At 49.8% G+C, this 19,821-nt stretch overlaps 2 protein-coding genes across 15 annotated transcripts in view; one reads left to right on the forward strand and one right to left on the reverse strand.

The window, feature by feature from the left end:
- The window catches only part of IFT172 (intraflagellar transport 172), a 34,384-nt gene extending 24,745 nt beyond the window's left edge, over nt 1-9,639 (reverse strand). Inside the window, exons 1-11 of the mRNA XM_065682090.1 lie at nt 9,502-9,639; nt 9,273-9,416; nt 9,050-9,162; nt 8,466-8,505; nt 5,788-5,853; nt 5,351-5,430; nt 3,784-3,871; nt 2,949-3,163; nt 2,730-2,853; nt 1,591-1,686; nt 830-991 (exon numbers count right to left, since the gene is read on the reverse strand). Of these exons, the coding sequence (XP_065538162.1) occupies nt 830-991; nt 1,591-1,686; nt 2,730-2,853; nt 2,949-3,163; nt 3,784-3,871; nt 5,351-5,430; nt 5,788-5,853; nt 8,466-8,505; nt 9,050-9,162; nt 9,273-9,416; nt 9,502-9,540 (1,167 nt within the window). The 5' untranslated portion in view covers nt 9,541-9,639. The remainder of the gene's footprint in view (nt 1-829; nt 992-1,590; nt 1,687-2,729; nt 2,854-2,948; nt 3,164-3,783; nt 3,872-5,350; nt 5,431-5,787; nt 5,854-8,465; nt 8,506-9,049; nt 9,163-9,272; nt 9,417-9,501) is intronic.
- Nucleotides 9,594-16,775, forward strand: LOC136015736 (low density lipoprotein receptor adapter protein 1-like). 14 transcript variants are annotated; one of them, XR_010613315.1, is made up of 9 exons: nt 9,594-9,820; nt 12,029-12,171; nt 12,681-12,793; nt 13,329-13,443; nt 13,822-13,894; nt 14,330-14,442; nt 14,537-15,042; nt 15,185-15,234; nt 16,201-16,217. XR_010613315.1 is itself a non-coding variant. In XM_065682094.1 (9 exons), the coding sequence occupies exons 1-8, from the start codon at nt 9,676-9,678 to the stop codon at nt 16,241-16,243; spliced, it is 795 nt and encodes a 264-aa protein (XP_065538166.1). In that variant the 5' UTR covers nt 9,597-9,675; the 3' UTR covers nt 16,244-16,286; nt 16,452-16,507. The 14 variants fall into 14 exon arrangements, 6 of the variants coding, with proteins under 6 accessions (XP_065538165.1, XP_065538166.1, XP_065538168.1 ...); XR_010613318.1 differs by lacking the exon at nt 14,537-15,042 and adding an exon at nt 15,878-16,001 and having other exon boundaries at nt 9,596-9,820; nt 16,204-16,286; XR_010613316.1 differs by lacking the exon at nt 14,537-15,042 and adding an exon at nt 15,878-16,116 and having other exon boundaries at nt 9,596-9,820; nt 16,204-16,278.
- Nucleotides 16,776-19,821: the final 3,046 nt, after the last annotated feature.

The following is a 19,821-nucleotide window of genomic DNA, read 5'->3' on the forward strand; positions in this document are numbered from 1 at the left end:
TCTGTGCAACTGAAAGAAAAAACTCCTCTCTGCAGTATGAAGTAGAGAAACCTGGAAGATTTAGTCTGGCTTGTTTTTCAGATGGATTACCAAGTATCGGTGTCCTCCAACTCAAGTCTGTAGTCAGGAGCTCCTGCTCCCAGCTACACTGATTAGCACACCATTAGACTGATTAAAAGTATGTAATGCCTGTGTGAACAGAGCAAATACATTCTGAAGCTTATTTAATACTTTTATCAGGTACTAGCCAACTGCCCATTTTCTCCAGGCTTGGCACATAGGCTCAGCACTCAGTGCATTGTGAGACTCAGGGTATGGACAGTTTTGTATGAATTGTTTGGTACCAGAAATGATATTCACATAAGCTGTGGTACTGAAGTCATGGATGGTTTTTGGTTGGCTTGGTTTTGGGTTTGTTTGTTTGTTTCCAGGGGTTTTTTTTGGCTTCTTCAGCCTGGAGAAGGGAAGGCTTAAGAGCTCTCTAAGGTGATGCCAGGCTTTTGTTTTGGCAGATGCACAATGAAAGGGTGAGAAACAGTCATAAATTAAAACAACAATTACAGCAAGACTTAGCAAAAAAGCTTTCCTCATGAGGACATAAAAGCATTGGAACTGGGGACAGAGAGACTTTGGAATCTGAGCAATGACATTCAAATTAAATATCGACTTTCCTTTGGGTAGCAAGTTTGATAAGAGACCTCCCAAGGTCCCTTCTATATTATTCTATGATTCTTTGAAAATAGATGTATTGTTCCAAGCAGAAAACACATCCTTTGATTTACAAAGTTAAGCATTTGACACTCAAGAAATGCCACAGATTTTCCAGTACCTCACTGAGCTTGTTGGAGCTGATGTCACCCAGCAGTAATGTGTCTGAGGTATGGGCCACCAGATATCTGTCTTTCCCCAAGATCTTCACCTCATCAATCTCATAGCCATACTGGGATTTCAACACAACTCGAGTTCCTGTTGAAAGGTTCTTCACAATGACCTAGAGAAAGTCAGAAAAAGCAATGAGGCCATGCACAGAGGAGGAACACAGACTTCTTGCCCCACAGAAGATTATACAATAGATGATACTTGAGTATTTAGAAGTCTCCTCACATCATTTCACTCTGCTTTTTAAAGAAACTTTACCATTCCTTTTTATGGGATGACAACTGTAGATTCTCACTTCTGCCACTTAGAAGTTTCTAGCCCAGCCGAAGGACTATTCAGGCCCCTGAGGAGGAGCCACCATCTGAGAGTCCTCCTCTTTCCTCTCACCACAGAGGAGCGCCTAGACTGCTAGGTCATCCTTACTACCTGATTTTGAATGAAGTTGGGTGAAATTAAACAACTTAAGGAACCTGCATTTGGCAGGTGATTTGTGAGGTATCCCACACAAATTCACAAGCTGGGAAATAAACTCCATTGGTTTTGTTTCTAGCTGATTTCCACCCAGCCTTGACCCTGTCCCTGGAATATACCCTATGCCTTTTCCAACAAGTTGATATGAACAAACCGTGGCTGCAGAACTCCAAACATGTCTAGTTTTAACAAGCATCCCATTTTCATCAAGGGACATGACCTCACTGGATATTCTCTTACCTGGCTTGGTCCCACATATGTCATTTCAAATTTATTTCTATAAATGCTTCTGCGAAGGCAGAAGTCAAATTGTTCAACTCCTCCACACAGAGTGCCCTGGGGAAACAAACACATTGTACACAGTCAGTGAATTCTGCTAAGGAGAGATATTCCAGACTCTGCTTACGTGAAGAGGATCAAAGGTGAGACAGAAATCCACAGGTCCTGGCTGCTCTGGGGAACATGGCTCAAGCGGCCAGATGCCTGAGGACCAGTTCTGTCTTGACTTTCTTGAGAGAACATCATGACTGAGAAATTCTAAGAGAAACAAAGCTTACGAAATACTGGCATGTAAATGGCAGACGGAAAGGAAGGGTTAAAAATCACCTTTATCCTCACCTTCCCCATTATCTTTCGGTTTACCACTTCTCCCAGTCCCAGCTGTCCAATCTCTCCTCCCTTTCAGCAAAATCATTCCACCTTTATCTTTTTCTTTATAACATCCCCATTCTTTTCACCAATCTCCTATCCATTGGCCCCTTCCCCTTGTCTGCAAGTATTCATTCACATGTTCAATTAATTCTGTCTGAAAATATGTCAAGGATTGTTGAACATAAAAAGCTGCAAAACTTATTAAAGAAAAGTTGTAAGTAGCAACCTTCCAAAATCATGTAAGTGCTTTAAAGAGCTATTCAACTTCACACAGAAAATTTGCAGAAAGATTAATGTAAATAATTAATTAGCTTTAAATAATTAATTAGCTTAATAGAGAAAGACAGATCAAGACCCAGTGGCTGAAAATAGAAGAAAGACAACTCTCAACTGAAATATAGCACATAAACATGAGCATAAGAGGGAAGCTATGCTGACCTTATAATGCTGTGAAAAAGGAGGACTGCTGCTGCCAATGAGCCATTGCAGAGTCATCCATTTCATTATATTTTACAGCTTCATACACTGCACACTGTACATCTGACTGCAGCAGTGCCCCTTGCACAAGGTCTCAGCTTTGCAGCTCACACCTAGGTGATGACCTGACCACTCTCATGAGCCCTCCCTGTATCACATCACACTTTGAGTGATGTGAGACACGTGAGACACATGAGACTGTCTCTGGTGTGTGCCTCAGGGGCTCAGGGTTGCTGACTGATGATACAAACCACACAGATGCGTGAACCATCCCTCTTCCATGCTAAAGCTGTGATGGTGTAGAGGTGAGATATTTCTTTGGGTTTGCCTTCCTCCCAGGCACTGCGGCGTGGGCTCCAGTTCAAAACCCTTAACCTGTGAAAACAGATGAGATAGCAGAGACAGGAAGCACTGTGTATGTCTGAAGAAGAGAGCACTATAAAGGGGAGACTTTGCCATCAGAACCATACCTATCATAGCTGCCAATGACAACAGATTGGCCACCAGGACTGGCAGCTGCTGTGGTGAATTCCTTCTCTGACGAGTCCCGGGTATAGTCAAAGGTTTGAATCACGTTGCCCTCTTTTCCATAAGCTACAATCTTCTTATCACAGCCTGCAGCCACAATGCTACTGGAAGCCCAGGCGAGGGCATAAGGAGGACAGGGATGCATCACCAACTTACCCTACAATAGAAAAGAAAGAACATCCTGAAAACATGAATGGCTCTGGCCCCAAAATGGCCTCTGTGTTCAGCTATCACAACATCAGTATGAGGCCCTTATGTAAAGTCCAGTTCATGGGAGTCACTTTGCCTGACCCAGTCTAGGAAGGTATACAGAAACCAGAACTGAGAGATGTATCAACTATTCCATTCATTTAACCAGGAGAGAAGATTCCTGATACCAGTAAGAAGACCAGTACCATTAACTAGACTGAGATGGGCTCTTAACATAGTAGAGTGTATATGTGGTTTCAGCATATCATGGTAGAGAGCATACGTGCTCAAACTGCTTCAGCTGGAAAGAAAATATCTGAATGAGAATAGCATTCCCTTCACCACAGCTCAAAGCATAGAGACTATTCTCATAACTTCCTCTCTTACCATCACACTCATCTTTATTAAGCATTTAGTTACTGGTCTGCCTTCATCAATGCTCCGTAACACCTGTGCTAGCAAGCATAGACTGTAGCTCCTCCCCAGATCTGCCCTCTCTCCACAGCCTGATTCCTTTCCAGAGCTGTTGAGCTGGTGACTAGGCTGTGCAAACAGGAATTTTGCTCACTGAAAAAGGAGTTTTGATACCTGTGATTCACCTGAGCCCTCATCATCAAAGAAGAAGCGTACTATGGTTCCATCTGCGTGGCCAGAGAGGATTCCTTTCCCTGACACACTGCAAAGAAACACAGACAAGATGCAATTATGCAGTAAGGCTTGCACCTTAACTTTCATATTCCTGTCCAGAGGAGCAAGTCCCAGGGTGATCACTGATGTTCCTCATCAAAGGAACCTTCACCAAAGACAAGCTGCATGATTAGCACAAAAATAACCAGTACATGTATCAGTGTCTGTAAAAAAAAAAACTCCACAAAAGTATGGAAAATGGAAAGGAGAGTGACCAGTTAAGTATCTTCATCATGTAAAATCACAATAAACAACTTTCTGTATTACTAAAATGCAGAGAAGAAGCTAAGTATCCCTAAGTGGAATAATGACTACGCACACAACTTCTGATAGCAAGGTGTATCAAACAACCCTTCCATTGGAACTGCTACAGAACTGAGGCTGGATATTGTTATGCCAGGAATCCCCCAAAGCAACACAATTTAGAGGAAAAAACATCTGAACAAATACTCCAGGCCTAAGTCCATTATTTGTAGCATTAATGTCTTGCATACTTCTTGGCAGAAGCAGGGAGAAGAGAGCAAGGAAGAAGAAACAGGACTAACGCAATGTGTCCAGAAAGAACACTTCTTAATGATGATTCAAGTACAGTATACAAATATTATGAACACTGTAACAATCCAGGAATCATACATGTGTCTTCTGTTGACTGCAATCCCAGATTCGTTATTGATACATATCAATAACAGCATGAGTTGTGCTTAGAAATAAAAGGGGGGAGTTGCGACTGAGGGAGAATGAGAGGAGGGCAAACAGGGAAGAGAGGTAGGGAAAGAGTGGGGCATGAAGAGAGAGGGGGACAGAGAGGAAATAGCAACCTTCTGGAATAGAAGCAAAGACAGACAGATTTTGAAGGGATTTCTCAGCAGTAGGAAGTCAAAAGTCCTGGACTAGCTTTAGTCTTTTTCTAATTTGTTTAGCACTCAAAACCCCGAATGACCCATTTAATGAAAATCCCACTGCTAGGACCACCACATACCTTTTTTTTTTTAGGTAGATGATACTAAAGTAGCTAAAATTAATCTTAATTAAAATAATTTAAAACTGCACTTTATCGTTATTTTCCTAATTACAGCCCTATCACAGTTTCAGCTGGCAGAGTATTTTTACTTTTCTTTAGCCCTTAAACTTGACTAATGTTAGTAGTTAGCCAGATGAAATTGACAAATTTAATCTTTATAAAGTACTGGATTAGATAAATCAATGTACGTAACTAATCTCACGGGGACTTGCTTCCTGAAATGTGTTTGAGGGATAACCGAACTGCATGGGTCAGTCTGGCACAGCCAGGTATCAGATTTTAAGAAGGATTTCCTTTTGGAAAGCACACTCTTTTATTACCTTGATGACGAACTAACAGCAGAAAGACACTATGGCAACTTCCCATACTGCCACCAGTTACACCAGGGCCAATAGTGGGTAGGAGGCTGAGCCAAAGCAGTGTGGGCTAAAGCAATGCCATACTCACTTGGAAGTTAGCGAGACCACATAGGAATCTGTCCCATAAATGGTGGAAGACTTGTTGTTCTTTGTATTTGCTAAACGAACCTAAGAAAGAGAATCTGATCAATGTTGCTTCTGTCTGCAAAATGTGGATTTCCCCCAGTGTAACATCCCCACAGGTTTCCCAGTCCATGACCAGCACCAGCAATCACAGGAAGCTCATTGCATTCTGGTAGTTTGAAGAAGAAATGGAAAAGTTGGGAGTACACTTCCACATTTCTAGAAAGGCTTGGGAAAAGAACCAAATGATCCAGCAGAGCCTGCAAGGGCTAACTGGAAACCAGAACAAAAAAAGTCACTCGTGTAATATAGTAATGGCTCCTACCCTACAGCCCGGGTGTTTGCAAACCCTGGTAGCTCCTGCATGGAAAAGAAAATCAGGCAAATAACAAGTTTCTCTACCTTTCCTTCAGCAAGACCAAAGACAATGATATTCTCCACTGGCCACGATAAGCAGGTCACAGCACTCTGCCAAGGAGGAGGTAAAAAGAGAGATAAGAGCTCCACTCTACTTAGTTTCTTGCCCTATTGCTGCACAAGACAGCTCAGGAACAGTAAGACCACTCAGACCAAGAAATAGAACAGCATTTGGGCATTTGGACACCTTAAAGTAGGATCGAGGCCTTCCATGCTGAAGCTTAAATTGGATAATAGTGAGCTGAGGTGAAGAAACAGGTTCAAAGGGCTAAAGCAGGGCATCAGTTATACCAAATGTGTTCAGTATGGATGCTCTTACTGGAGGATTACTTATTGATGAGATGTGTGGCTATTTTAAAAGTGGGTTTTTTTTCAACAAAATGTGTAAAAAAAAAATAATTTGATTCTGCCAGCTTCTGTGATAGATACGAGAATATTGGTACATTGGACCTTCATTTGATGAATCAGAAATAGTCTCTTTCTAATTTACAAGCAAGACGGTTATCAGATGCTACCAAATAGGTCAGGTAGAAGCAGGTTCATTAAATCCAAACCAAAGGTATTGTCAAAATCTGAGGTGGGGGTCAGGATAAATAAAGCTGATCACAAAACACAAATGTATAACAGAGGGCCAAGAGAGTTAATGAAACCACTTCACATTTGAACTGAAGAATTTCAGTCAATAAGAAAGCTGGTGTTTGGAACTATGCCACTAGCACTAGCTTCACTGGCTCATCTGCTCCTTTTTAAGTATCTGGGTCTGCTTTAGACATATATACACCCTCATTTATTAATCTCAAGCAGATACCAAAATGTCTCTGGATACCTAAGCTGCTCATAATTTCTATGTCCAACCAATGACCAAGACTCATTTTTTATTACCCCTGTTTCACACACACCCATATATTTCATAGAATCATAGAATAGTTAGGCTTGGAAAGGACCTTAAGATCATCAAGTTCCAACCCCCCTGCCATGGGCAGGGACACCTCACACTAAACCATCTCCCAAGGCTCTGTCCAACCTGGCCTTGAACACCACCAGGGATGGAGCACTCACAGCTTCCTTGGGCAACCCATTCCAGTGCCTCACCACCTTCACAGTAAAGAACCTCTTCCTTATATCCAGTCTAAACTTCCCCTGTTTAAGTTTTAACCTGTTACCACTTGTCCTGTAACTACAGTCCCCATCATCCTTACAGGATGCTCCCCTCCTTATCTGCCAGACTCTTACTTTCAATCTATCACAACCACAAGCAGCCCAGTAGCTTAGAAACAGCCTCATACAGTGGTAATGTGCTCAGCTACTAGTTCACAGAAGTCAAACTTGTACATACTCATCCTGAACCTTTAGCAGGATGCCTTGTTTGCCAGCAAAGCTGAATAGTGAGACTGTATTCATAAGATGTGGAAGAGTGCTTAACAGGTTTTTAAAATGGCAGGAGAGGGAAAGGTCTCAATGAATAATCTCTCATCTTGACTGAACACATAAAAAATTTGTAAATAACAGTATTTAGTTACAGGAGAAAACTGGACACTGGCAAAAAACCACACATACAGCATTAGAAAAAATAAAGGATTTATTATGATAGAAATGGCAGAGAAGCGTGGGGAAAATGAAAGAATGAAAGAAAAGAGAAATGAATGACTACGTTAAAAATATATAAAAACCTGGATGCATGCTGTGCATAGCATTTAAGCTTGTGAGAGGCAAGAAGCCTTGCACCAGGCTGTTGGCCAGGTGCTGCAGCAAAGGAGAGCCTGAGAGGTTGATGCTGCCTTTTGCCTGAGAGGCAGCTTGAGAAAACCTGGCACAGAAACTCCAGCAACTCCCCCAGAAGCAGCTCTGCCTCTCTCTGCTGGGGATTTGGCCCAGGAGGGTGATTCCTCCGAACTGGTACTGGCTACTTCAGAGGCCAACCTAGCAGAAAGCCTCTCTAGTGACACAGAGCAAGTGGGCGTCACAGTGTGATGGCAACTGGCGGGAAAGCCTAGGGCAGCTGCTGGACATTTTATCCTGAAGGTAAAGGAAGTGCACCGCGTTTTCTCATACAGATGGCTTTCTATGCAAGGAATTTATAACACCTTTGATTTCATAGATACATCAGCCTCAGGATAATTCTTGCCGCAGATCTAATGAGCAGACTGCTCTCTGACACATGCAGAAAAAGCTAGAGCAGCAGAATGCAAAGAAGGCCAAGGAAATAACCAGACTAAAACTACAAACCTGAGGCCAAAAATGCAAAAAGTCTGCAGTGTGACTGAATTCCACACACTTTACGTTTTGTTTAATAAGGAATCCTGGGGCTTAGAATTGCCAACCTGTGAAAAACAGTGGGGCTCTCAGTTTCTCCTGTTTTTCCCTTTCAACTTCCTTAAGACACTCTGTCCACTGGTGCCTAAAGTAGCCCCCAAAGTTTTGTAATTGATTGCATGGATTATTCAACAATTAATTACTGTTTGTACTCAGGCATTAGGAGGCCTCTGAAGCTTGGCAAGTAATACGTGCCTCAAAATGTAGTGACTGTCTTTGGATCTACCTGTATCTTTTGGAGATCAAACACCACTGAAGTTTTGCCAGCGTGAGTGTGAAAAGAGAGGCCTCTAGTTGTCTACCCTACATATGCTGGAGAAAATGGAGTTAAACAGGAGTCTGGATCTCACCGTTTGGATGAACTTGTTGCATATCACCTTCTTGTCACCCCTGCAGAAAAAGGCAGACAAACGTTACTATCTGTGAAGGTAGTGATACTGCCAATTCTGGTTACCCTACTGTTGTATTCAGTTTGTTTTAGTATTACCAAACACAGCCCATATACGTTTTGCACACTATCACAAGCCAACTTTAGGCAGAAAATTTCAAAACCCCCAACTTATGAGCTTCCAGAATTCTGACGTGCCTTTAACACAACACACACCAGTAAATGAGGCTGAAGTGAGGCAGGCATGTGACACATCCATGGAACAGCGGACAGGCTTTACTCAGAAGCCCACAGAAGTTCAGTTGGAGCATGCTTGCGCAGAGTTCTGCAAGGGCTGTGCGCAAGGAAATCCCTCCTGCTGCTGATCACACAAACATCTAAGTGGCTCCCTGCAGGTTAGATGATGAACACCACGATGTGCATCATCCAAGGACCAGGCCAGGACTCTGATGTGGGTTGTATCAACACCCAGAAAGCAACAGTATGGTGGGAAGGAGAGCGTTGCCCCCTCCAAGTGGGCGCTGGACACTTCACCGCCGGACTTACCACTCCTCTCCGATCCTGTAGACGTAGACAACGTTGTCTGTTTGCCCAATGGCGATTTTGGTGGAGTCCGGGGAGAAGGCCATGCCTTTGACCACGTAGCTTTTCCTGCCATACTGTGGGAAGACTGCAGAGTGACCACAGGGGAAGGCTGCCCCCCGCCAAGCGCACTGCCCGGCCCGCAGGCGCCACTGCCCAGCTGCAGCAGGCCCCGCCGGGACCTCACCTTGGCGTCCAAGGGCTTGGTGGAGAACTTGTCTCGCCGCTCGCCGTGCTCGTCGTACAGCAGCACCACCCGCTCCGCGGTGCACACGGCGAATCGGGCGCCGCTGGCCGACCAGGCCATACAGCTCACCCGCGCGGTCCCGTCCTGCGGGACACACACGGCATCAGCAACTCCACCGCCCGGGAGGCGGTCCGTCCCTCCCCGCTCCCCGCTCCCCGCCCGGACCGACCTGCGGGACCAGCAGGGTCCGCTCGTGCCGCAGCTGCATCGCGCCCAACTCTGGGCCCGAGATCGGGGTCGGGGTCGGGACCGGGACCGGGACGGGCTTGAACCGCCGTAGGGACCACTTCGCTCCGCCCCCCGTTGCCCCGGCAACAGCAGCGCCTCCGCCGCTGCTGACGTGATGACGTTAGCGAGCCTGCCCGTCCTGACCGGGCCTCGTATCGCCGTTACCAGCTCCGGTATGGAGGCGCTGCGGGCGGCGGGACGCGCTGTGCTGCGGAGCCCGCGCCTCGCCCGGCACGGCCTGGGGCTCCGCCGGCGGCGCAGTGAGTGCGGGGAGCGGGCGGGGGCCGGGCTGGGCATTGCTCCGGGCGCGGAGCCCTCACCCCGGGTCTGGCAGGGCCCGGGCCGCGGCTGCTGCCTGCTGTGGGGAGCGGTGTGGGGTCCGCGGAACGGGCCGTCGCCGTGCCGCGGGCCGCGGGCTGCCGGCGCTGTGGAGCAGTGGGGAGGCGGCTGCGGGGCAGGCGGTGGCAGTGCCCGGGGACAGGCTGTGGGGCAGTCGGCTGCTGGCCTGGCTCTCCCTGATGCGCTCCCTTGCTGCCAGCCTCTCGCCCCACTTCTGAATCGAGGCCACCCGCACTGGTGGGCTGGTGTGACAGGCGATGTGCTGAAACACGATGTGCCTTATGGGCACGCTCTGGAGGCCTTGGCCCACTGCATCGTGGACCTGTGTGGTGAGTGCAGTGGGGCTGTATGTATCTCACTGCAGGCTGGCTGCGGCACAGCCAGATTCGAGGCTGATCCTTCAGAACCAGTGGGAGGGCTGTGCTTGGGCTTTCCCAGTCACAGCTGCCCAAAGGCTTTGTTGGAGCAGCAGAGTTCACTCTGGCAGCACTGGTGTGTGTGGGCTGTTCTCAGAGTTTGCAGGGAAACATCGCTCTTCTGCCCTGGGTAAAGATCCCTGATGCCTGCGTGGTACCAGGCAGTTGCCATTTGTGCTGGAGTATGCTGAGGCCAAGTAAGGTCTCTTGATTTCCCTGTGGGTTCAGGTTATTCTGATTATTAGTTAGAGCCTTCTGCAAATGTGCCAGTGGTGTTCAGGGAGCTAATCCCGGGAAAGAGATGAAAAATAACCCTGAGAAGCATTAGCTTAGTGTGAACAGTAGGTAACTGAGCAATTCCCAGGGAAGTGTAGGAACATGGTGTTTGCAGCAAGCATGTAACTTCTGTGCTCCTGTTCCTTCCCTCTTTGGGCTAAATCCCCAAGAAGAGAGAGACTGTGACTCCGTGTCTTCGCCCTTCTGCATATCTCCTCTCTTGCCATCCTTGTGTTCTTTGGGATTTGAAGAAAGTAAGCATGTGCTAACATCTGCACCAGCTCTCCTTGAAAATTATCACCAGAAAGTGCTTGACACAAGAGAATCGCTCCTTTGTGTGCAGCACCCAAGTCTGATAACTAAAACTTTTGCCTTTGATGAGAGTGAATTTCCTGTTGAAGCCAGTAGCTTTGTCTTGTGGGAGCAGAGATTGAATGGATGCTTCTGCAGTGCTTGTTTTGTGTGTTCTCTGCCAACAGCAGTAGTGTCAGGATTGACACAGGATCAGGACTGCTTCTCCTACCAGCAAGCACATCTGCCATATGGCAGAACGTGCTGGTGATACGGACTCATTTCTGAAGGAAGCTGGAGATGCTGAGGACTGTCCATAGGGAATCTTTTTTGAGTGAACAGACACTCTGCCCAATTTTATATCATATTTTTTTACTTGATAAAAGCAATGGGATTTGAAAAGAGAAGACAAAGGCAACAGAAGCCAGTGCCCCTTTAATTCTGTGACCTGCAAAGTAATGCACTGGGGATCTCTCTTCCCTCTGTGCACTGCAGTTCATACATAAAATGTGTATTCCTAGAAGCTAATTTGCATCTTTGAAATACCAGTCTGAGCTCTTCCTTAACACAAAAATCTCTGTGATGCAGCTGCTTCCCAGTTGTCTCAGCTTGGATTTAGAGTGCTGGACAAGCTACCCCTGCCTGGCAGCCTGCTGCTGCAAATGACAGCTACCAGAGGGTTTGGCTTTGGCCAACTTGGGGATTTTGATCTGACCAAGCATGGCAGCAAATGCTGCTGTTCCTGAGGTGTGCCAGCAGCTAAGGTGGGTGAGATGAGTACAGTACAGAAAACATCCTGCTTATAGTGAAATAGATGAGACCCAGGAAGACAAGGATTTTGCAGGTAGGAGCGAACACTGCAACATCTGAGACCCTATGCAGATATGCAGGAACTTACTATTTGTGCTGACAGAGCCTGTAAGTAAGAGCCTCTAGGGATGGAGGATTAAAGCTTTGGGGGTGAACTCGCCTCTCATTCTAGTCCTCTTCCAAGAGTGTCACAGAGCCAGGAGGGTGCCCTGCTGAGTGCAGGGACTGCACTCGCTGCTGCTGGGAGCAATGAAGCTACAACAGAATGGGGTGGCTCTGCTGGGCATAGCCATGGGGCTGCTAGTACTTGGCTTCTAAGGCGTTTTGTCTTTGCAGGGCTTCCTGAGAGCTGGGCTGATATGCAGGAGCCACTGCTTGAGGGGATGTGCTTCACGCTCAAGTATCTAGGCATGACACTGGTAGAAAAACCCAAGGGAGAAGACATGGCTGCTGCTGCCATTCGCAGGATCGTGGCCACAGTGAGAGATGACCCTGGGGCCCTGCTGTGCTGGGGTGGAAAAAAGCCAGTTCAGAGCCCAGCCCATGGAATTTGGGAAGCATCCATGTCCCAGTCCTGAACCCCAGTGAGGGATGGAGCTGTTCCCAGGAGGAGGGTGATGTGCAGGACACTGGCTGGTGTCTGGCTTTGTGCTGTGAGGGAAGCTATTTTCCTACTTCCACACCTGGAACGTGGCTAGGAGCTGAGCTGTGCCTGTCACAGCATGGGGAGGAGGGCGAAGTACTGGGGGAGGTGGGGGCTATCCTTTCCCATATGCATGGTGGTAGTGTGAATGAATTCCAGGGGCATTTTATGCAGGCCATGCCTGATCTCCAGGCTCTGCTTTTCCATCCCTGCAGCAGGAGCCTTTGCAGCAAGGGTCCAAGTGGATGTCAGCCCATACAGAGTCTGGGGGGCTCCTGACAGCAAGGGCAGGGGTGAAGATCCTTGCCAGATTAGCAGAGGTGTCTGGTGTCTCCCCACTCCCAGGCACAGGCGGGCGCTCGCAAGTTCCAGAAGGTGATTCTGACAGTGTCTCCGAGGGGCATCTCCCTGCAGGATGCAGACACGAAGGAGATGGTTGAGAATATCTCCATCTACAGGTGGGCATGGCATGTGGAAGGCTTGGGTATTCCCCAGCAGCCAGCAGGGGGAATATGCGGTCTTTAGCAGCTAGGGAGGGATGGGCCTTATGTCAGTGGGCCCTTCAAGGTTCTTTGGCTCCCTGAGGCCCATGCCCTCACTCTGCTGAGCCTTACAGCACTGCCTAGGGCTGAACACAGGCTGGGTCCTTGTCCACCTTGAGTTCTGGCCTCCAGTCATGTCCTTGGAGGCAACCACCCATCCTTCCGTGCTTACTTTGTCTCAGTGTTTGAGTTCATACATTGGGTTGAACTGGGTATCAGAGGACTGAGGAGCACACTGGGCAGCACAGGAGGTGAATGCCAGTGGATGCAGCAATCTTTTATTAGCTGTAGGTGCCAGGCAGCCTTTGGACCTTGCTGGGCACATGGGCTGTCTGATCATTTTGGGGCAGATCAGTCTTGGGCTGTTGGCACTGCTTGTTGGTGGGCTGGCAGCACAGCAGGCCTGTGCTGGGGTCCCTTATTACCCTGAGCAGCTACTCTCTGCTTACAGGATCTCCTACTGCACAACAGACAAGCTGCAGAACAAAGTCTTTGCTTATGTTGCCCAGAGCCAGGAGAGTGGGGCACTGGAGTGTCATGCCTTCCTCTCACCCAAGAAGAAGATTGTAAGCAGTTCCCTTCTGTTCTTGGCTTCATGAGGTAAGGGTGGGAGCAAGGGAACTTGCCTCCCTTCACAGGGAAAAGGTCCTTACTTCTGTGCACCTCAGCTGGAAAAGGAGATGGGGAGCATGTGTGCTCACACACTGCAGAGGCAGGTGATGAGCAAAAGGAGGTTCTTCTGTCCCAGCTCCCCTGGGATCCCCTCTTGGGGGTGGCTGGGCCACATGTAGAGAGACAGAGCATTGAGCTCTGGCCTTCTGTGTGTGTGCTCTGCAGAAAAGGGCAGCGAGGGAGGCCTGAGGGCTCACATTTCATTGTAGTGGGGTTATCTTGGCTTGAGGGCCCAGACGGAAGCAGACATTCCCTCTTTTTCTTGTACACAGGCTCAGGCTGTGACTCTGACTGTGGCCCAGGCCTTCCAGATGGCACTGGATCTCTGGGAAGCAGCACATGCAGGTAGGAGGAATTTCTCAAACACATCTCTCTGCCTAACCCTGGGATCAGGGTCTCCAGTGTGGGACCCTGTCCTGGGCTGTGTGGAGGACAAAGAGCTCACTGCCTGGCTGCTGTAACACACCAAGCAGGGAGACTGCTGTCCCTGCTGTTGTGTTGTCTGCCTCTGCCCCACATGGGGAGCCTACCCTGTCTTTGGCTGGGGTGGGGTTGGGGACATCCCTGCTATCCATGCTGAGCTCTTCTGCATTGCTGACCTTTAGCACAGCTCAGGGCTGTGTGTACCTGCCCTGAGCAGTTGATCCTGTGCTCTTGTTTGCACCCTCCCCTGAGCACAGCAGGGGCATCTGTCCCTTGCCCACAGTGCTGCCTGTGCATCCCTTGCTGGGCCTTCTTCAGGTTGCAGGCACTAACTCTGCTGCTTTTGCCCTGTCCCAGGCTCTAGGCAGGAACAGCCCCTTCACCCTTCATGTGTCTTGGAGAGCAGTGAGCCCGGCAGACCAAGTGAGCCAGCCCCCCCGGGGAGCCCTCCCTTCAGACACCAGTTTGGGGTACAGTATGTGCAAGTCTGGCCCATGTCCCGGGCTGTCTCACATTAGGGCAGGGAAAGAGTAACCCTTACACAGCTCCATCCTGGCCTTCCAGGACCCTGTTGATGTCTGCACAGCCTCCCTCACACGTTGGCCTAACATGAAGAAGGGCACTATGCTGTCTGTCTCACAAAGCAGGCACAATTCCTCAGGTGGTCTTTGCTCCAGGAGGTTTCCTGACATACCCAGCATTGCTGCAGCTCTCAGCCCTCCTCTGCTGGCACTGTCAAACAGCAAACCGGGATCTACTCTACACATGGTGCCATGGCTAGGGTTGAGACACTGGCTCTGAAGCTCAGCGCTGCCCATCTGCACTACACCTACTGCATGTCCGGAGCCAGTCAGAGCATTGCCAGTGTTGCCGGTCTCACTGTGCCCCTGCCCAGGAGTCTCTGGACCCTTGGTCCTTGGCCTCATGCTTCCAGTGCTAGCCCAGCCTGGCAGTGCTTGGGGTTATACTTGCTTACAGCCTGGGTGATCCTCTGCCTGGCCCTCCAGCAGCAAGATGTGCTCATGCCACTACTGTCTGGGCAAAGATGCCGTTTATCTGTGCCATGCCTGGTGGGTGACTGTGGCTTGTGAAGGGGCCAGGGACTGATCTGCTGTTCCAGAACAGGCTCTGGGTGAATCAGCCTCAATCCTAGCAGCTACTTGCCCAGGTAGTGATGTGTCAAGGTGGGTTTTTTGGTTGTTTGTTTACCAGGAGGAGGAAGAGGAGGAAGAAGATGATAACGTCGTTGAAACCTTATCTGGGTAGGTGGTGAGCTGCTGCTTGTGTTCAGGCATCTCTCTGATGAACCCTGTCTTGTTTCCTTCTCTGTGCCCCATGCAGGGGGAGCTGCTGGGGCCATGAGCATGGTGGGAGCACAGAGGAAATCTGCACGGGGGCAGTGGGGAGCTTCTTGCTGCTTTCTCTGCCTTTGTCAGCTGAGAGGTTGAATGAACAGGGAGTTGAGCTGTGGAGGGGCAGATCTTGCAGTTCAGCTTTTGCAGTAGAGCTGTGGGGGATAGATGCTGACCCTCAGGAAATGTACCCAGAAATGTTACTTGTTTTGTTTCTGCCATTCTTTGCTGAGGCCAGCCTATGAGACACACACTCTGGTGGGACCCAGAATTGTGCCTCTCCTTCCACTGATTTCCCTGGGGCTTGGGCTGGGATGGAGGCCTGGTCATGCTACTTCTGTGTGGATTAGGGCCTTGGGCTGAGCTTGCTGGTGTCTGTCCTGTATTTGGGGGGAGCTGGTGGTACCAGTCCAACAGTGGAGGATTAACCTGTCAGTCCAAGTAACCTGATCTAGTTGAAGATGTCCCTGCATATTGCAAGGGGGGTTGGACTAGATGACCTTTTTAAGGTCCGTTCCAACCCAAATTATTCTGTGTGATTCTGTCTTTGCAGAAGTGCCTGTGGTGGTGGGTGCAAGAGGCCTGTTCCACTGTGGCTGTTCTCTGTAGCATCGCAGGGCTGAGCCCAGGCTGAGCTGGTGTCAGCCAGGAACCAGTGTGTGCACAGACTAAGCTTTGTATGTGGCCCTATGAAGTGGCAGCCCTTTGTATGTGGGAGCTCCTGATGGGGAAGAGGTGTGGCCTTTTATGTCAGGACAGGCTGGCCTGGGGAAAGGGTTTGGTAGCAAGTAGGTGAGGACCTTCTGTGCTCCAAGTGCCTGGTACTGCTGCACCATGCCTGTGTTGTCAGGGTCATGAGCATTCTGTGTCTCTCAGCAGGCCTTGCTTGGGGTATAATGGGTGCTCTCTTCTCTTCTAAAGCAGCATGGAGGAGCTGGGGAGGGGAGCCCACAGCCCAGCAGGTAAGTTCCTTCCTTCAGTGCTGCTTTGCCACATCCCCCAGCATGGCCTCTGCAGGGGTAGAGGGCTGATGGCTCATCTGGGGAGATCTGCTTCCACTCCCAGGCTGTGCTGTGTTCCCAGCCACACACCTCATGGACCACGTCTTCCTCCCTCTTGCTTTTCAGAGTCAGCACCTCCTGTGCCCAGAGTGAGCTCTCCTACTGCACAGCTACTGTGCTACCGTTTGGGGCAGCCCCCAGACAGCTGGAAGGAGCTGGCAGTGGCTGGAGACCTCCACACAGGTGGCCCCAGGACTGCTGGCCCCAAAACTCCCCTGGGCTAAGCCAGATCTCTGCAACCATGGACCAGCCACTCAGGATTCACCCTGTGCCTGCTTCTGGGCCAGGCAGTGCCTGCTCCTGCCACTGCCCACCAGGCGTGGGGTCTGCTGGCACCGTTGCCATGCAGTGCACAGACTGTGACATCCGCTCCTTGTCCTGCTTTCTGCCTGCATGAACTGCCTCAAGCTGCAGCTGTTCCCAGCTCAGGCTGGTGCCTGCTTCCAGTGCATGCAGAGCCACCCAAAGTGCTCTGAGCTTGCAGGATGCAGCCAGTGTGCCTTGGATTGCACTGTGTCTGACCTGCCTTGCTTGTTTCTTCCACCTTTCTCCTTGTGGTGGCAGCTGGGGACCAGCTGAAGCTGTGCAGCCCCTCTGGAGATGGTGGAGGACTTGCTTAGCATGCATGACCCTCAGGGAGCAATAGTTCTTGGCCTGGAGGAGTGAGGGAGGCCTTGCCCCTGCCGTTCAGGCCTGCACCGTCTCATGAGTAAAAATGAGCTGGTTTTTAAAGGAAAGCTATGCCCTTATAGGGAAATAAAATGATTTTTTTTACTGTTGTCGTGTGGGTTTGAGTGCTGGATGGGGGGCCATGCACCAGTGTGCCAAGGTACTGTGTGTCTGCTGTGTAGCCTGGGCTATTCCCTGAGCTCATGGGAGCCTGCAGCTGCCCTGGACCTCCCATGTCTTCCTGTCTTCCTCTGCTGCTGGCCCTGAAGGAGTGGGTTGGCCTGTGTGGAAGGCTTCTGGGGCCTAGGGTGTTCTTTGTTATCTTGGGGAGAACTGGTCCAGGCTGTGCTGGAGTGGTGCATCTTGAGAACCTGTGAGTGTCGTCTCCGCTGAAGAGCGCTGACAGGTAATGATACTGAGGCAGGGAGGACACAAGCCTCCAGCGTGCCAACAGGTCTCAACTTCTCCCCCTCATTTGCCTGCTCTGCTCTGGGGTGCCTTTACTCTGCTGCATGCCTGGCTGTGGTCTGGACACATGGGCAAGCCATGCACTTGGTTCCCTTCCCCAGATAGCACAGGAGATGTCTATCTCAGCAGGATGTCTGGTTTCTCCAGCAAGTTAACAGTTTGCAGCTGCCTTCTGTCTGAGGAGCTTGCTGATGGGTTCCTGTATCATTGCAGCACATCTCCCCTTCTAAGGCTGGTGACACTGGCAGCCCCAGCTGAGCGGCACTTGTTATGTGCAGCTTGGGGTGGCAGAGCTGGTCTCCCAGTGGCTGCAGTAGGCAGGTGCTTGAGGAAGGCTTTCACTCTGGGATATTGCGTCCCTGCAGCTCAGCCAAGAGCTGCACACTGGTGTTCTCACTTGCAGTTTTGCATGTTGAATTGTGAGATCGTGCCTTTCCTCCCACAGCTGAGTGCACAGAGCAACCTGGAGATACTATTGGGGTTATTAAGGTGAGCAGGTAATTGTCAAGTCCTCAGCTTCCAGCATGGAGGGATGGCTGACCTGTTGGTGGTGTGGGTTTAACAGTCCTTGATGTGGCTTCCTGCCCTGCACTGAAGCAGGATGCTTGGCATCCACGCTGTCCTGCAGCTGAGTGCTCCAGGTAGTGCTGAGGGGTAGACAATGCTGCTGCTAATGCTAGCACATGCTGATGGCTTCATTTGCCCTTTGCTCTTGTCCTGAGAATGACTCTTCACCATATCCTTGCCACTGGGGAGGACAGTGGACTCTACCTTGCTCCCTGGTTGCTGTCACACCTCTAGACGGAAGCACTCCAAACAGTTTAACAGCCTCTCTGTGGGACTCATGGTTGCTGAGGAGTGCTCTTTGCTGTGACTATGCTGAACAGCCCTGTATAGCTTCTTGCAGGACCTCATGGGTGCCAGTTCTGCTGTTATTCCTGGCTTTAACCAGCTGTTGCTGTTGTCAGTGAAGTGCTCCCTGAGATACAATCTCAGCCTTGTGTGTTGAGAACCTTTGCTAAGTCTGTTTAGTTTTAGTGATAGAATCATAGAATAGTTCGGGTTGGAAAGGACCTCAAGATCATCTAGTTCCAGCCCCCCTGCCATGGGCAGGGACACCTCACACTAAACCATCCCACACAAGGCTTCATCCAACCTGGCCTTGAACACCACCAGGGATGGAGCACTCACAACCTCCCTGAGCAACCAATTCCAGTGTCTCACCACCCTAACAGGAAAGAATTTCCTCCTTATATCCAATCTAAACTTCCCCTGTTTAAGTTTTAACCCGTTACCCCTTGTCCTGTCACTACAGTCTTTGACGAAGAGTCCCTCCCCAGCATCCCTATAGGCCCCCTTCAGATACTGGAAGGCTGCTATGAGGTCTCCACGCAGCCTTCTCTTCTCCAGGCTGAACAGCCCCAACTTCCTCAGCCTGTCTTCATACAGGAGGTGCTCCAGTCCCCTGATCATCCTCGTGGCCCTCCTCTGGACTTGTTCCAGCAGTTCCATGTCCTTTTTATGTTGAGGACACCAGAACTGCACACAATACTCCAGGTGAGGTCTCACAAGAGCAGAGTAGAGGGGCAGGATCACCTCCTTCGACCTGTTGGTCACGCTCCTTTTGATGCAGCCCAGGATACAGTTGGCTTTCTGGGCTGCGAGCGCACACTGAAGCCGGCTCATGTTCATTTTCTCATCGACCAGCACCCCCAAGTCCTTCTCTGCAGGGCTGCTCTGAATCTCTTCCCTGCCCAACCTGTAGCTGTGCCTGGGATTGCTCCAACCCAGGTGTAGGACCTTGCACTTGTCGTGGTTGAACTTCATGAGGTTGGCATCAGCCCACCTCACAAGCGTGTCAAGGTCCCTCTGGATGGCATTCCTTCCCTGCAGCGTATCAACCGGACCACACAGCTTGGTGTCATCGGCAAACTTGTGGAGGTTCACTCAATCCCACTGTCCATGTCAGCGACGAAGATGTTAAACAAGACCGGTCCCAACACCGATCCCTGAGGGACACCACTCGTTACCGGTCTCCAGCCAAACATCGAGCCATTGACCACAACTCTTTGTGTGCGGTCATCCAGCCAGTTCTTTATCCACCGAGTGGTCCATCCATCAAATTGATGTCTCTCCAATTTAGAGACAAGGATGTTGTGTGGGACAGTGTCAAACGCTTTGCACAAGTCCAGGTAGATGACGTCAACTGCTTTACCCTTGTCCATCGGTTCTGTAGCCCCATCATAGAAGGCCACCAAATTGGTCAGACAGGATTTCCCGTTAGTGAAGCCATGCTGGC

Source organism: Lathamus discolor, chromosome 5 (assembly GCF_037157495.1).
Source record: "Lathamus discolor isolate bLatDis1 chromosome 5, bLatDis1.hap1, whole genome shotgun sequence".
NCBI classification, from domain to species: domain Eukaryota; kingdom Metazoa; phylum Chordata; class Aves; order Psittaciformes; family Psittacidae; genus Lathamus; species Lathamus discolor.